Source organism: Musca domestica, unplaced genomic scaffold, assembly GCF_030504385.1.
Source record: "Musca domestica strain aabys unplaced genomic scaffold, Musca_domestica.polishedcontigs.V.1.1 1, whole genome shotgun sequence".
Taxonomy (NCBI): domain Eukaryota; kingdom Metazoa; phylum Arthropoda; class Insecta; order Diptera; family Muscidae; genus Musca; species Musca domestica.
This window is the reverse complement of record NW_026712114.1, coordinates 24,564,526-24,580,933: the sequence shown is the minus strand read 5'-3', so window position 1 is coordinate 24,580,933 and position 16,408 is coordinate 24,564,526. Positions and strand designations below refer to the sequence as shown.

Here is a 16,408-nt window from a genome sequence, read left to right as displayed (position 1 = left end):
ACAAAATGTAAAAAACCGAAATTAGTGTTGAACTTTATTTCATTAGAAAAATATTATATTACAAAAAAAAAAATGAAATCAATGTAATTTAAAATCCATTATAAATTGATTTTCTCCCGTATTCACAAAAAATAAAATCTAAAAAAAAAAATAGAATAAAAACATCTCGTGATGAATTCTTTACTCAACATCTAATATTGTAATTCAAAATGTCCATATTAATCATTTTTTTGCAATAAAAATTTCATATAATAATTGTTTTGTTGTCAACAATTAAAATTTAATTTACATTTTGTATCAATTGCAAGGGAATAGAGATCAGCAGATTTATTAAGCAATTCTAGGCAAAGAGAAATGTAATTGTCTTGAACAACTTAATAAAAAATAAATACCATGCATAATTTATCTAGATGGTAGCCTTACCAGCTATACTTTTTTTAAAGATCGATTATTTTTTTTAATAATAAAGCTAATATAGAATTAAGTTCCATATTCTTTTTATGGCCCCGAAGTCCAAAATGTGCCCTCTCGCAATAATGGCTAAGAACCTTGTTCTTTTCAAATGTTATTCATTTTCGGATATTTGGAGTCCATTTAGACTTATTTGTCTGTATGTTTGGCTGGTTCAGCCGATTTGATCCAAATTTGACACATCGTAATATTTTTGGGAAATTTAGATCGTGTTCGAACATTGGCCATATCGTTATTCCATTATAGTATAAAAATTTTTTTTTGATTAAAGTTGGGGTTATAAATCTTCGATGGTTTTCAACTATTAGCCATTTTTGTTCCGAGATTTAATTTTTATTTTTGTAAAAATAAATAACATTTTCCATTTCTTATTATTTTATACCCTCTATATGGCTAGAGAGGGTATATATTATTTGTGCCCAGTCGAAAAACGATTTTAGACCCTAGGTCTCTTTGAACCAAATCCGTTTCAGAACATTTTGAGTCGATCTAGCTATGTCCGTCCGTCCGTCTGCCTGTCTGGCTGGTGCGCAAGAAGGGAGTATTCGATTTAGTCCAAACTTGATACAACTTAATATTTTTGTCAAACTTAGATCGTGTTCGGAGGTGGACAATATAGGTGCACACCTTCTGGTACCTCCCCCAAAAAATGTCGAAATTTTCAAAAATAGAAATGATATTCCGATTTTGCTCCAAAGTTGCAAATCCTAATATTTGCCTCAGTTCTTGGTCAGGTGAAAAAATGAATAATATGGGTCCACTCCATCAAGTGCTTCCCCCACAAAGGGTCAACATTTTGAATAATTATAACTCTTATAAAATGGGATGTATCGGATTCTTACATCCCATTTTATATGTCTTAAAATGTAATGCTTCCCATTTTTTATGAACTCAAGATCTGGTGCTAAGATGGAATATATTGGTCCACTCCTTCTGGTACCATTAAGCTAGTAAAACGCGAAATTAACATCCGATTTCATTTAGACTTGGCACATCTGAATATTTCCATTAAAACAGAATCTGTTGTAAAAACGGTAGAGATCGGACCATTTAGGAAACTTCTGGCACCTCCTCTACAATGGGTCAAATTTATGTTTCACACATCTCATTATTTCTACCAACTCAAGATATGCTGTAAAGATGGGATATTTCGGTCCAACCTTTTTGGTACCTCTCCCACAGATGCTCAAAATTTGAATATCCATGAAGATGATCATAAAACGAAAAATTGACATTTGTTTCTATTCAGACTTGGCACATCTGAATATTTTTACCAATACAAGATCTGTTATAGAGATGTTAAAGATCGGACCATTTCTTCTGGTACCTCCTCCACATAGGGTGAAAAATAAAATACTCAAAGAATGCGAAATAAGCTGAGTTCCATATTCTTTTTTGTACCCCCCAGAGGACGTGCAACGGCAAAAATGTGCCTCATCGCAAAAACGACCCACATCCTTGTTCGTTTTAAAAGTTATCCATCTTAGGACATTTGGATTCGATTTAGCCTTATCGGCCTGTATGTCCAGCAGATGAACAGGACATCTTTTGAGGTTATTTCGGTATTTCATGTTGTTAGTCTTTGATAAAATTTTAAATGCTTAAAATCGTCTTTTTTATCAAATTTCTTGGTTTACATTACTGCCCATTTGCATCGTCTTCGATCTTGTAATAATTCAATTGATTTGCGAAAGGTTTATTTATAACTTGTGTGAAATTCAAATTGTTTATTTTTGTCTTACGAAGTACTCAACATTTATGGTAATCAACAATAAATTGCCTAAACGTGCATCGGGGCAATCGTATGAAGGTCAGGTTTTAAACTTACATTTTATAACGAAAAGATGATCAGAACAATTTTTTTTGCCAAAACATTTATTTATACCATTAAAGACGAACAGTGAATTCATACGGATGGCTGAAAGTCAACTTAGTACCTGGAGAATTTTGATAAAAAATATTTAAATTGAATTAATAAAAATATTAAGTTAAACAAGTAAAAAAGTAGCTAAGATCGGCCATGTCGAACTTTTTATAACCTTCACCATTTGGAAGTAACTTGAAAGAAATTTAAATTTAGGAACAATATTTAAAAAAAAAATCCATCCAAAATACCACTCAAAATTAAACCGTTATATGGGGCCTATAAGAGGACGAGGTATTGTCATAGGCTGTAGTACCGATTCCGAACTTTAAATACAAAATTTGAAACAATTCCGGTGAATAATGTCGCAAACATCATCAAAACACCAAAAAAAGGGAGGTACCGTTATATGTGGGCTATACAAAGACATGGGCCGGCATAGACAATTTTCCATCATAGGTTTGAGTGCTATACTAAAACGTGGACCTATTTAGAAAATTCTCTTTCAGGGGGTAAAGTACTTGCAAAGAACTCCTTGTGTAGAAGTTCAGATAATTCCATTGAAAATGTTGCTAAAATCATCAAAGTACCGAATATGGGCGTACCGTTCTATGGGTGCCTTACGATATCGGAATATCAAGAATATTTTTTAGTTTGTTTGGATAAAAGTATTTCGATAATTTACAAACGAAATGACGAACTTATTATTAATTTTTTTTTTAATTTTTTTTCGGTTGTAAAGATTCATCAGAAGGATTTTTTAAACAATTTTTCGAACGGAGATTTTAAAGAAACGTATATTTTTTTACCCTCCATTTTGAAAAGGAGGGTATTAACGTTTGTGACATCCCTAAATATTCGTCGTAGACCTCATATATATTCATGATAAGCATAAAATTCTCATCCGATTTAACGATGTTTGTCTGCCTGTCTGTCTGTTGAAGTCCCGATACAGGCCACATTATTTGACGTAGAGCTTCAAAATTTGGCAGAACAATTTGTATTGTGTCTATGACGACAAATGAGATACGTCGGTCCATGTTTTGGTATAGCTTCCCAATATTCGATATTTTGATGATTTTTGTTAAAAATTTTCACAGATTAGCCTACAAATTGGTATTTGTAGTTCGTAATGGGTTCTAGCTCCGGTGGCGAAACGCAGTATGTATAGTTCTACTTACCTTCCGAAAATCGATATTTTAAAAATTGTTGCCACATTTTTTCACGTATTTGTTTAAAAATTAGTATTTGTAGGTCATAATGGGTTCTAGCTACTGTGGTGAAACATTGTATGTGTAGATCCACGTTTATGTGTAGTTCCGATATAACGGTACCTCCCGATATTCGGTATTTTGATGATTTTGCCACATTTTCCACGGATTTGTCTAAAAATTGGTATTTGTAGTTCATAATGGGTTCTAGTTCCGGTGGCGGAACATTTTTCTCATCATTCCCATAGTGCACATATAACGGAACCCTCCGATATTCGTTATTTTGGATAGAATCTGGTATTTAAGAAGATTTGGTTGATGACAATCCTTGAAGTATAAAAATGCCTATAAAGGTTGCCGTTTTTGTATGGCCCCCATACAATGACGGCCTTACCTACTTTATGGTTTTTTTTTTTTAAAAAGTATAACAGCATTACCCGAACGGTTTTACTGGTATTTGTAGTTTAAAGTGGAACACGTTTGAATTCAGATAATTTTATATAAAATTTTTTTCTTTATCCAAAAGTTCTGCCCGGACGAACTTAGTGTTTTTTCTTGTTTAAAATATTTAAGGGCCTCCTGGTGTTTTTTTCAATCGTAGGTTTTTTAAAAAATCTTAAGAGTCCTTTGTAGGATTTTTTTTTAAGTTTTTCTTAACCTTGGATTTTTTTAAATATTTTTCCGGACAATTTTCTCAAAGATTCTCTGGCTAAAAATATTGGATTTTTTGAAAATAATTTTTCAAACGTAGGTTTAGTAAATTTTTTTAGGATAATCAATTCTTAAATATAATAAACTGTTGGCCATTGACAATTGATTGATATTTCAACATTCTAAAGAAACATCAATGAGGTTAATATCCTGTCTTTTGGCCTCCTCTTCAATATTGCAAAGAGCGTGTGTTATAACTTACGTAAATTGAATTAATTTTAAATTTTTCTTGTTTCGTAACGTGCAACATACATTTATGGTAGAATTTTAAGGCCAACAATAAATTGTCAATTTGGAGGCGGTCATATGAAGTGTTAATGTTCTAAGTCACTTTCAAAATTTCAACAAAACAGAGAACAATGATTACCAAAAAGAAAAGTTGTCTTACAAACAATTTGTATTCAATTAACATAAGTAATCGAACTTTGAATAGGGTGGGTAAGCATATGAAGCCCTACCGAATGTTTACCAGGGTTTCGAGATTACCAAAAATATATGTTTTGGAGTAAAAATAAATATATTTTATTGATAAAAAGTTTCCTATTTTTGTCCCATTTTCAGAAGCTTCGAAGATTAACTCGTCTCAATAAAACAGTAAATTTAGATCTTTGCCTGTATAAGGCGAAGAAAAACCCAGCAAAAATATACAGGGTGAGATAATTATTCCAGAGACAGCTTATTATATTGTTTACAAGCTTACAAAAGCATTTTGGTGAGAATTTTCCAGAAAAAAGTTATTCGTGATGGAATTCAAGCGTGATAGTGTGATTCCTTAATATTTGGCTGTAAAACTACAAGTGGCTATCGTTAGAGCACTCCAACATTTAAGTGTGAATAACCCCTTGGTGTCTCGTACAATCGCTCGTTACCGTAATACTGGTAGCGAAGCCCGACGTCAAGGAAGTGGACGAAAAAAAAAAAAACAGCAACATCAGCAGAAATGGTTCCAAAAGTAAAGAAACCTGCTTCGCAATGGCCGAAAATGGCTCGTGAGCTGAATATGTCGCAATATTCCATTCGGCAAATATTAAAAAATGAACTCGGCGTGAAGCCATTGAAATTCTTACACCGCAACAGAAAGAAAATGGACTCAAAAGAGCTAAAGAGTTGCTTCGCTTGGCCGAAAGTGGTGATCTGCCGAATTTGGTTTTCTCCTTTTTCGATGAGAAAACATTCGTTGTCCAGCTGTTAGTAAACAAACAAAATGATCGTGTTTACTTACCCAAGAGGTCAGCTAAAAATGTGCTCCTTCGGTTGGCCACCAGAACTCAAGCGCCGGCCATGGTGATGGTGTGGGCCGCTATAACTGCCGATGGTCGCTCTCTGCTCGTATTAATCAACCGTGGCATCCGAATAAATGCCGAATATTATCGCGAAAATATTCTGGAGGGTGTACTAAAGCCTTGGGCACGGAAACATTTTGGCCGCAGACCTTGGACATCCAAAAGGACTCAGCACCATCGCAGTCAGCACGCGCCACCCAAGAATGGTTACAAAATGAGGTTCTTCGCTTCATTTCCAGCGCAAAAAGGGCACCCAAATCTCCGGATACCAATCCGTTGGCCTATTTTGTCTGGAGTATTTTGGAAAGCAAGGTTGGCACTAAAAAATACAAAAGTGTCGATCACCTCAAGCAAGCGCATCGCCGGGATTGGGCCAATTATGATGCTGTTTCCGACATTGCTTTCATTCAATAAAAGTAAAAATTATGGCGTTTGACTTTGTTGCAGTTTTTTTATCTCACCCTGTATAGCGTTCAAATCTGTACGAAAACATAATTCCGATTTGAACGGTACATATTTTTTGCTTGGAAAATGTTTTTCTCTAATGCGGATATGGTTTTCTTCGCCTTATGCATGAAAAATGGACACAATGTGGCGCCCAAATAATTATTTAACTTCTTTATTTGCTTTGAATAGTAGTTATTAAGGGAATACCTATTACTTTGATCGATACTCCACAATAAATATAATAACGGATGTACCAGAATATTTCGGGTATATCAAAGTGACTATTTTTAGACAGTGTCTTTCCGTCGTATAATAACCGTTCCAAAATTAGATGTTTTTCTGGAGCACAATTGTACATTTTTTATTATTTTTTTATTATTTATAATTATTACAAAATCGGTTGAAATAACGATTTCATCTTTCAATATCAATGATGTGAGTTTATTGATCTTTATTTTAGTTAAAATTTTTTGTTGTTTATTAGCGGTCTATGATATATGAGCTTATGTTATTGTTATTGGTTTTAGTTTTGAAACAGACTATGTTGACCAAATACAAAAACGCCCTCGCTTAATTATACTTAAATGGCACAAAGATGTATTCATTTTCTACTCAACATGGTACAGTGAATTGAAAAGAACACTAAATCGACAAATAATGACATTACGAGTATATTGGGTATAGAGAATACGTTATATTGGGACTATACCTATATTGAATATTTTCGAAAAAGCTTAATTTCGCTTTGACAATTTAAACTCAAATCTTGAGTTCAATAGACGGGTGGATATCGTCAACTCGACTCATTTTACTAAAAAAAATTTTGATATGAAAAATGTTATAAAATTCGGATACCCCTTCCAGATTATTATAACTCAGTCTCAAAATTAGTATTTCCAGAAACTGTTCAAAAGTATTTCAACGTCTCCATGTCTAAACCCTGGAAACTAACAGTGATCTCAATATCTCAATTTCAGCTCTATTCCTCCACCAAATACCAAATTGAGTAACATCCAAAACAATCTACATTTCTCAATACTAAAATAATGATCGAAAATTAGTACCATTACTTTACTACTTTTCAAACAATGTAAATACCAACCGTGACCTCAATATAAAATATCGGAATTTCAGCTCTTTCCCTTGATGCAAATATGAAACGCATTTTCAAAGCAACTTCCATATCTCAACCTAATACATCAACAATAAACTTAATATAAGATTTCAGCTCTTAACTTCCCCCATTTGGTACAATTATAGTATGCATATCCAAAACCAGCTCCTTTTCTTAACCTCAGACACAAACAGTGACATCCATATCGAATTTCAGGTTTCAGCTCTTTTCCTTCACCCAATACCAAACTTTTTTACCACCAGTAAAAAACATTAAATTCTTCCGGTCCAAACTTTTAATATCCCCCACGATTGGGTAAAGTAAATAATTTTTATATAGTTTTGAATTCAAAAGTGTTCCACTTAAAACTCTAAGTACCAGTAAAACCGTTTGGATGATGCAGTTTAACTTTTCAAAAAAAAAAAAAACTCATAAAGTGGATGAAGCCGTTTAATGGGGGCCATACCAAAACGAGGACCTATATAACCAAATTTGATAGAATTTATCCGCGAAATTTGATTAGGATTATCAACATACTGAATATCTGTGGGTTCCGCTATATAGGGGCAATATGAAAATGTGGACCTATACATAAAATCTTCCGCCACAGGATCTAGGACCCGTTGCGAACTACAAATACCATTTTTAAGACCAACCCGTGGAAAATGTGCAATATTGGTCAAAATATCGAATATCGGGAAATACCATAATATGGTGGCTATACCAAAACGTGGAACAATATATCTTACAAAATTTCGTACCATTTAGTACTTTTCGTACATATTTTCAAACCTTAATTCCAAGTTTCAGAATTGTATCTCTATCACTTAACCAAATACCAAATATACAAATATAGTACCATTCAGTACAAATATGATATAGATTTCCGAAACTACATCTATATGTCCCGGCTACACATGAACAGTGACCCCAACACCAAATTTCAGATTTCAAATCAAATTGCAGAATCCACCTCTTTATCACAAACCTACCACCAATAGGGACCCCAATACAGAATTTCAAAATTCCAGTTTCATCGGTTCTCCTTAAATCAAACTGTTACTAAATTTGGTACCATTTAGTGCAGTTCGCGCACTTAGTACACTTTTCCAAAAACACCTTCATATATCAAACTTACATTCCAAACTTGATTCTCATATCAAATTTTAACTTTTAAGCTCTATCCGTTCACATAATGCCAATTGGTACCATTTTAGGTGTTTTAGTACCATTTTAGAACTTTTCGTAACTTTAAAGTTCTAAGTTCCAAAAAGCCTTTGGTACTTCTATTCTGCACTCCATCAGTAACTCTCATTCATAATTCAGAACTCTAGCTTATTCCGTTTGTTCAATAGAAAGTATTCAATTTTAAGTATATTTCAGTACGTTTTGTACCCTTTTAGTACGAATTTCCAAAAACTTTGTCTCATCACACGTATACGCACCAAGACTGACACTCGTGCAAAATTCCACATATCAAACTTACTTTCCAACCTTAATTCTCATACCAACTTTCAAGTTTTTCAAGCTCTATCCGTTCACATAATACAAATTTGTACCAATTTAGAACTTAAGTACAATTTCAGATCTTTTCATAACCTTAAAATTCGAATTTCCAAAAACCCTATCCTGACACCTTTTATTGACTCTCATTCCAAATTGAAGAATTTTAGATCATTCCATTTGTCCTATACAAAATATTACATTTTTTGTACATCTTAGTGCTTTTCGTACCTTTTTAGACCGGTTTCCAAAAATCCATCCTCATCACTTGCCTACGCATCAAGAATGACTCTCGTGCAAGATGTTTAAGATTCTTGCTTGACATATTTCGTCTGGGCGTTGATTGAGTTTTTTTAATTATCGACTTTCCAAAAAAGACGAACCCTATTGAAATAGGTGAGAATCGGTCGATATAACTCCCATGCATATATCTCGTCCGATTTCAATTTTATTGTGCGCCATATGTGTAATATTCATACAAATAGGATGTATTTCGGCACATCCGACCGCATCCAGTCTAGGAGCTAGTACTTCAAATTTGGTAAAATCCGGTGAACCGATTTTTACTTCTATAAATATGTTTCATCCGATTTGTTGTTAAAATCGCTCACATTCGTAATATGAAACAATACTGATATTTGCTAACAGATATTAAATACAGCTCAGGGATACCTCTTTAAAATTTTATCAAGATCTTTTCAGATTTGAATATAGCTTCATATATATCTTCATCCGATTTTACGTTTATTGTGCAGCAAAGAGTGGATTTTGGCACATACACCCGAATTTTTACATTTTTTGAATCTCGGTTTTCATATACTTATTTTAGTATAGGGTATCATATAGTCGGCCCGCTCAACTTTTGACCTTTTTATTGGTGTAATTTTTCGAATTTGAAAAATTTTCTTTTTAAACCACTGTACTCCTTCCTCCAAAAGAGATTAATTTCGGCCAAAATCTTTAGGCCACAACTTTTCTCCAACACACAATGGGTCGTGTTTTGTTTTTGTTAGCTGAGTGAAATGGATGTAAATGTTGTAAAAATATTGAAACAACAACGCGTTTCGGCCACTTTCGGCTGTGTTGGTGTGTGTGCTCCAGAGGATGATGGCAACGATCGACGACAGAGAACAGCCAGCCAGCCAGCAAGCATAGCCAGCATTTGGCATATCACAACGTAAACTTGGAGCGTCTAAGCTCATTTCGCTTAGCTTAGTTAGATTCAGTTTCAATTGGCAAAATTGCAGTTTAGTCGATTCGCATTTGAGTTGGCCAGGCCATATAAAAGACGTTAGCGTTTGAAAATGAGTTTTTATTTCTGCGCATAACGCGGAACGGAATATTTCGCCATCGCTTGGCCAGTGTAAACAAGACGCGCATGCGCCACTACATGAAAAGTTGAAAATTGCATTTGGAAGATAAAAGAAGTGACGAAGTAAAAATAAAAATTTCTGGATTTTCCTCAACGGCAGTGGATTGTGTTGGTGTTCATTCATTTGATTACATAAGAATTGCAAATTAAAAAGAAAATTTTAAAGAAATTCAAAAAATATTTAAAAGTGTTACAAATAATCGAAAAAAAAAAATGGAAATCAATTCAAATATTCAAAGCTTCTTTCGCAATAAAGTGGTCTTCATTACTGGCGGCACCGGATTTCTGGGAAAAGGTGTGTTTCTATGTGTGTGTGTTCGTCTTTATGGTTAATGAAATGAAAATTTTTGAATAAAAGTTCAAGTGATGTCAGTCCAATCAAATTACTTTAATAACCAGGAAATTGCCCTGGGAAAACTCTGACAGACAAGGTTAAGTAATTGACGTTTAAACTTTTGTTTATTTGCTTGTGATTTACGTAGATACTGGAAACTCTATGAATTTTAAATATATCTTTCTATAAATTTTGTTCAATTTCTTTGTAAATCATCAATGTTGGTGTATAATTAGTGGCGAGGAAATTAATAACAAGTTAAAAAGCAGTAAGTTCGGCCGGGCCGAACTTTTAATACCCTCCACCATTTGCAACGAATTTGGAAATTTTCAAAAAATAAAATCCTTAAAAAATTCTGTTAAAATTTTAAAAATACCGAATATAGCCGTTATTTTGGGGTCTATACGACGTGGACATACATAGGCATTGTTTGTCATAAGCCATTACCATATCCATATTCGAAACTTGAAATAAACGGTGAATAATGTAGCTAAAATCATCAAAATACCGAATATAGGGAGGTACCGTTATATGGGGGCTATACGAAGACCTGGACCCGCACAGACAATTTTCTGCCACAGACTGTAGTTCCCATAACGAACTTCAAATACCAATTTTAAAACAATTCCGGTGAATAATGTCGCTAAAATCATCAAAATACCGAATATAAAGGGGCTATATGAAGACGTGGACCTGCACAGACAATTTTCTGTCTTAGGGTGTAGTATCCATTTTAAACTTCAAATACCAAATTTGAAACAATTCCCGTGAATAATGTCGCTAAAATCATCAAAATACCGAATATCGGGAGGTACCGTTATATGGGGGCTATACGAAGACGTGGACCTGCACGGATAATTTTCCGTCTTAGGGTGTAGTATCCATTTTGAACTTCAAATACCAAATTTGAAACAATTCCCGTGAATAATGTCGCTAAAATCATCAAAATACCGAATATAGGGAGGTACCGTTATATGGGGGCTATATGAAAACGTGGACCTACATGGCCCATTTACGAACTTAACCTGCCTACTGGAAAAATAAACATGTGTGCAAAATTTTAGCCACCTATCTCAATTCATTCGAAAGATAGCGTGATTACAACAGACAGACAGACAGACGGACAGACAGACAGACAGACAGACGGACATCGCTAAATCGACTTAGAATTTTACGCTGATCAAGAATATATATACTTTGTTGGGTCTGATATGAGTATTTCGAGGAGTTACAAACGGAATGACAAAATTAATATACCCTCCATAGTATGGTGGAGGGTATAAAAATCAAATATTAGTGAACAATAAATTACAGAGTTGTGTGTGTTTAAAATTAACAGTTTTACTTTAGATAAACAAAGTGGACGTACGTTTTTATGGTTTGGAATCCGTATTGACATAGAGTCTGAGTAAAAAGTGCAATTTATTATTATTTAAAACAAAAACTTTTTTCAAAAAAATAAACTTGGTGCAAAATTTAAGTATAAAAATTTAAATTACAATAAATATAAAAAATATATTGTCGCCCTTCGGATGTATCATTCCTCATTGGCATTGTAAATTTGAAAAGTGAATGTTTTTCTTTTAGTTTCTGTAGGGTGTGGTATGTGTTGTCATTTGTAATTTAAAAAATGGTTTCTCGGCAAAAATATCATTACTAAGTAATGGGTTTTGTATGTTATTTTCGCTATCCAAAAGAATTTCGCTATCCAAAAGAATTTTGAATATTTTTGACATGACGTAAAACCCTCCATTAAAAATGTGCTCTCAACTTTTCGAAGTTTATCCTGGTCATACCAAAATCCAATAGTTTTGGGCAAGAAATCGATGGAAAATTATTAAAATTAGATATTCGTGAAAAAATATTTATAACCAATTCATATCCAAAAAGCCTGTGTAAAAAGCAAGGATTTATATAAAATTTGGGAACAACTCTAGTTTAGTAAAAACTCTTAGATTTTTTCGAAATTTTTTCCAGAGGTAGGTATTTTTACCCTGATCCCGGGAAACTATTTTTTTCTTGGGGGACGGACCCGGGACCCCAGATTTTTGACCCAAAAGTCCGGGATCAAGACCCCGCCTGGACCCGGATCCACTTACCCGATATAGACAATATGGGTATCGATTGAAAGCTTATGGAAATACCTATCCAACAAGTGGTCACAAGGGGTAAGTTGTCATGGTTCGGAAGTTATAGTCAAATTATCGATTTTTTGGACCCGGATTTTTTATGAAACCCCCAAAAAGTCAAAAAAGGGCCCATTATGGGGGTCAACAAAATTGTTTCCAAATTATAGCTGACACTCTTACCTTTCCAAAATGCTACAATTTGTGCTAATACCTTTTTCGGTTCCAGAGATATGGGTCTTTCCATCCGCATTACCCGATTCTAACCAGTTCATTAAAATTATGTTTTTAATAAAAAAAAAAGTGTTTATTTCGCGTAGCAGTCGTCGGAATAACAAAAGTTTTCTAAATTTGGCACTTTTTGTAAATAGCCGGCCTTCGGCCGGGGCTTGAGATTTTCTCCTCTGGGTATGTCCTACACCGGCTAACGCGAACCAAAGTTTTCTAAATTGGATACCTTTTGTAAGTAGCCGGCGTTCGGCCGGGGCTTGAGATTTTCTCCTCTGGGTATGTCCTAAACCGGCTAACGCGAACCAAAGCTTTCTAAATTTGACACTTTTTGTATATAGCCGGCCTTCGGCCGGGGCTTGAGATTTTCTCCTCTGGGTATGTCCCACACCGGCTAACGCGAACCAAAGTTTTCTAAATTGGATACCTTTTGTAAGTAGCCGGCCTTCGGCCGGGGCTTGAGATTTTCTCCTCTGGGTATGTCCTACACCGGCTAACGCGAACCAAAGATTTCTGAATTTCATTCTTACGCAAAATATACCTTTTTTTTATTGAAAACATAGTTTTAATGAACTGGTTAGAATCGGGTTATGCGGATGGAAAGACCCATATCTCTGGACTCAGTAAAGGTATTAGCACAAATTGAACCTTTTTGGAAAGGTAGAAGTGTCAGCTATGATTTGGCATCAGTTTTGTTGTCCCCCATAATGGGCCCTTTTTTGACTTTTTGGGGGTTTTATAAAAAATCAGGGTCCAAAAAATAATTTGACTATAACTTCCGAACCGTAAGATCTTACCCCATCATGTGACCATGTTGGATAGGTATTTTCATAAGCTTTCCAACGATACCCATATTGTCTATATCGGGTAAGTGGATCCGGGTCTAGTAGGGGTCTCGAACCCGGACTTTCTGGTCAAAAATCTGGGGTCCCAGGTCCGTCTCCCAAGAAAAAAATAGTTTCCCGGGATCATGGTTAAAATACCTACCACTGAAAAAATTTTCGAAATAATTGAAGAGTTTTTACTAAACTAGAGTTAAGCCAAAATTTGGAGCTCTTGAAACATTAACAAGTTAAAAAGCAGTAAGTTTGGCCGGGTCGAACTTTGAATACCCTCCACCATTTGGAACGAATTTGGAAATTTTCAAAAAAAAAAAAGTCCTTAAAAAATGCTGTTAAAATTTTAAAAATACGGAATATAGGCGTTTTATTGGGGTCTATACGACATGGACATAAGCCAATACCATATTGAAATTCGAAACTTGAAATAAACGGTGAATAATGTAGCTAAAATCATCAAAATATCGTATATAGGGAGATACCGTTATATCGGAGCTGTGCGAAGACCTGGACCAACATAGACAATTTTCTGTCACAGGCTTTAGCATCCATTACGAACGTCAAATACGACATCTCAAAAAATTTCGGTGGGTATTGTAACTACCGAATATCGGGAGGTGCCGTTATATGGGGGCTATACGAAGACGTGGACCTACATAGCCCATTTTCTGTTTCATGCTGCAGTATCTATTGCGAACTTCAAATACCAAATTTGGAACAATTTGAAACAATTCCGGTAAATAATGTCGCTAAAATCATCAAAATACCGAATATCGGGGGGTACCGTTATATGGAGATAATAGAAAAACAGATAATTCTCTGTCTTAGGCTGTAGTATCCATTTCGAACTTCAAATGCCAAATTTGAAACCATTCCGGTGAATAATGTCGCTAAAATCATCAAAATACCGAATATCCGGAGGTACCGTTATATGGGGGCTATATGATAACATGGACCTACCTAACCTTCCTACTGGCAAACTAGACATGTGTGCAAAATTTTAGCTTTCTATCTCAATTCGTTCGAAAGATAGTGTGATTACAACAGACAGACGGACAGACAGACAGACACACACACAGACGGACATGGCTAAATCGTCTTAGATCAAGAATATATATACTTTGTTATGTCTAAGATCATTATTTCGATGAGTTACAAACGGAATGACAAAATGAATATACCCTCCATAGTATGGTGGAGGGTATAAAAAAATATATATAGCACATGAGGTCCGTAAAGACCAAATCGGATGAATTATATATATATGGGAGCTAAGCTATATTTGAACCGATTTTCACGAAATGTGATGTACTTGCTTCTAGACTGAATTCGGTTGGATGTGCCAAAATTCAGGACTTTTGGACTGATATTGGCAATTTGGTGCACAAATAACCCGAAATCGAACCGATCTTGATACAATTTGGAGTATTCTGGTTAACAGATATCATTCTTGTAGGGTGCATATTACGAATGAGAGGGACTTTGAGAGCAAATTGGATAAAACATATATATGGGAGCTATAGCTCTATTTGAACTGATTTTCTCTAAATTTGATTTACTCGATTTCAGACTGAATTCGGTCGGATGTACCAATTCGGTCGTACCTGCACAAGAATACATGGACAGAGGGAGGATGGACTGGCATGCATAAATCGACTGAGGAAGTGATTCCATGAAGATCCTCAAAATCTCGCTTCCGTCTCCATGTTACAATCAATCATACACCACTATTTGGTGTAGGGTATAAAAAGAGAACTAGATTCTTTGTCAGGGTATCCTTGGAAAATATTTTTATAGAGATTTACGATTCTTAGCCAGAAGGCCCCTAAAAAATATTTAAAAAATCTACAATAGATATTTTTAAACATTTCCAATTAAATTATTTTTAAAAGATCCACTAATCTTTTCCAAGTTAAGGATTCCAGTACAATCCTTTCACGCTATACCGAATTTTGTACCATTTAGTAGTTTTCGTACAAATATAGGATGCACTTTCAAGCCCACAGCCAGTACTAGAAAAGTATTTTTAAAAACATCGACGATTCTCTACTAAGTGTTATGTGAAACATTCAGATGCAAATATATTTTCCTGATCATGGGAAAATATTTTTTCTTTGGGTATGATGTCGGAAACACGGACATATGAGCCGAAATTTCGGCTTTATATAGACAATATTTGTATTATTTGAAAATATAGGGTGTTTTTAAAGGGATATACAAAAGTTTTGAAAAAAGTGAACTAATAATAATAAAAAATATATAAAAACATAAAACTTTGAGAATTTGATTATTTTTATTGGTAGATCGGTTCATTTAATTCAATATTTGAAGATTATTTCATACAAACGTTGACCGCGACTGCACCTGAAATAGTACATCCGCTTCGTCTAATTTTGGCATAACCTTTCTAACATTTTGGATGGAAAAAATGTTTTAATGTTGACATCCAATGCATCAATTGACATGAGCTCTAACAAAAATTGACATGAGCTCCAAAAAAAAAAAAAAAAAAAAAAAAATCGTGTAAAGGCGTTGAATTGCACGAGCTAGGCTAATAGACCGGTCCCGAACATGAAATAAATTTTTGTTACCGACTGGTTTGAACCATATGTCATGCAAGACGAGCTTAGGATATCCTCTTTAACATTATATAAGCGTTATTGTTATTCAAAAATTTGATCCCTAATATATCCCGTCTTCAAAGGACATATTTTGTTAGTAGAAATATTGGTATGTGTGAGTTTAGAATCGATTGGATGCCCATTTCCCATTTTATGAGTTATAATTACTCAAAATCAGGCCTTTGTGGGAGAGGTATCAAAAGGAGTAGGCCGATGTATTCCATCTTCACAAAGGATCTTGTATTAGTAAAACATAATATTGGGAGGTGCTGGGTGTGAAGAGA

At 34.5% G+C, this 16,408-nt stretch overlaps 2 protein-coding genes across 3 annotated transcripts in view; one reads left to right on the top strand and one right to left on the bottom strand.

Annotated features, from left to right (window-relative positions):
- LOC101900138 (cubilin) overlaps positions 1-16,408 on the bottom strand; it is a 225,946-nt gene that overhangs the window by 98,643 nt on the left and 110,895 nt on the right. The window lies entirely within an intron of this gene.
- LOC101898308 (fatty acyl-CoA reductase wat) overlaps positions 9,818-16,408 on the top strand; it is a 50,968-nt gene continuing 44,377 nt past the window's right edge. The window contains exon 1 of the mRNA XM_005180049.4: positions 9,818-10,271. Within this exon, the coding sequence (XP_005180106.1) occupies positions 10,190-10,271 (82 nt within the window). The 5' untranslated portion in view covers positions 9,818-10,189. The remainder of the gene's footprint in view (positions 10,272-16,408) is intronic.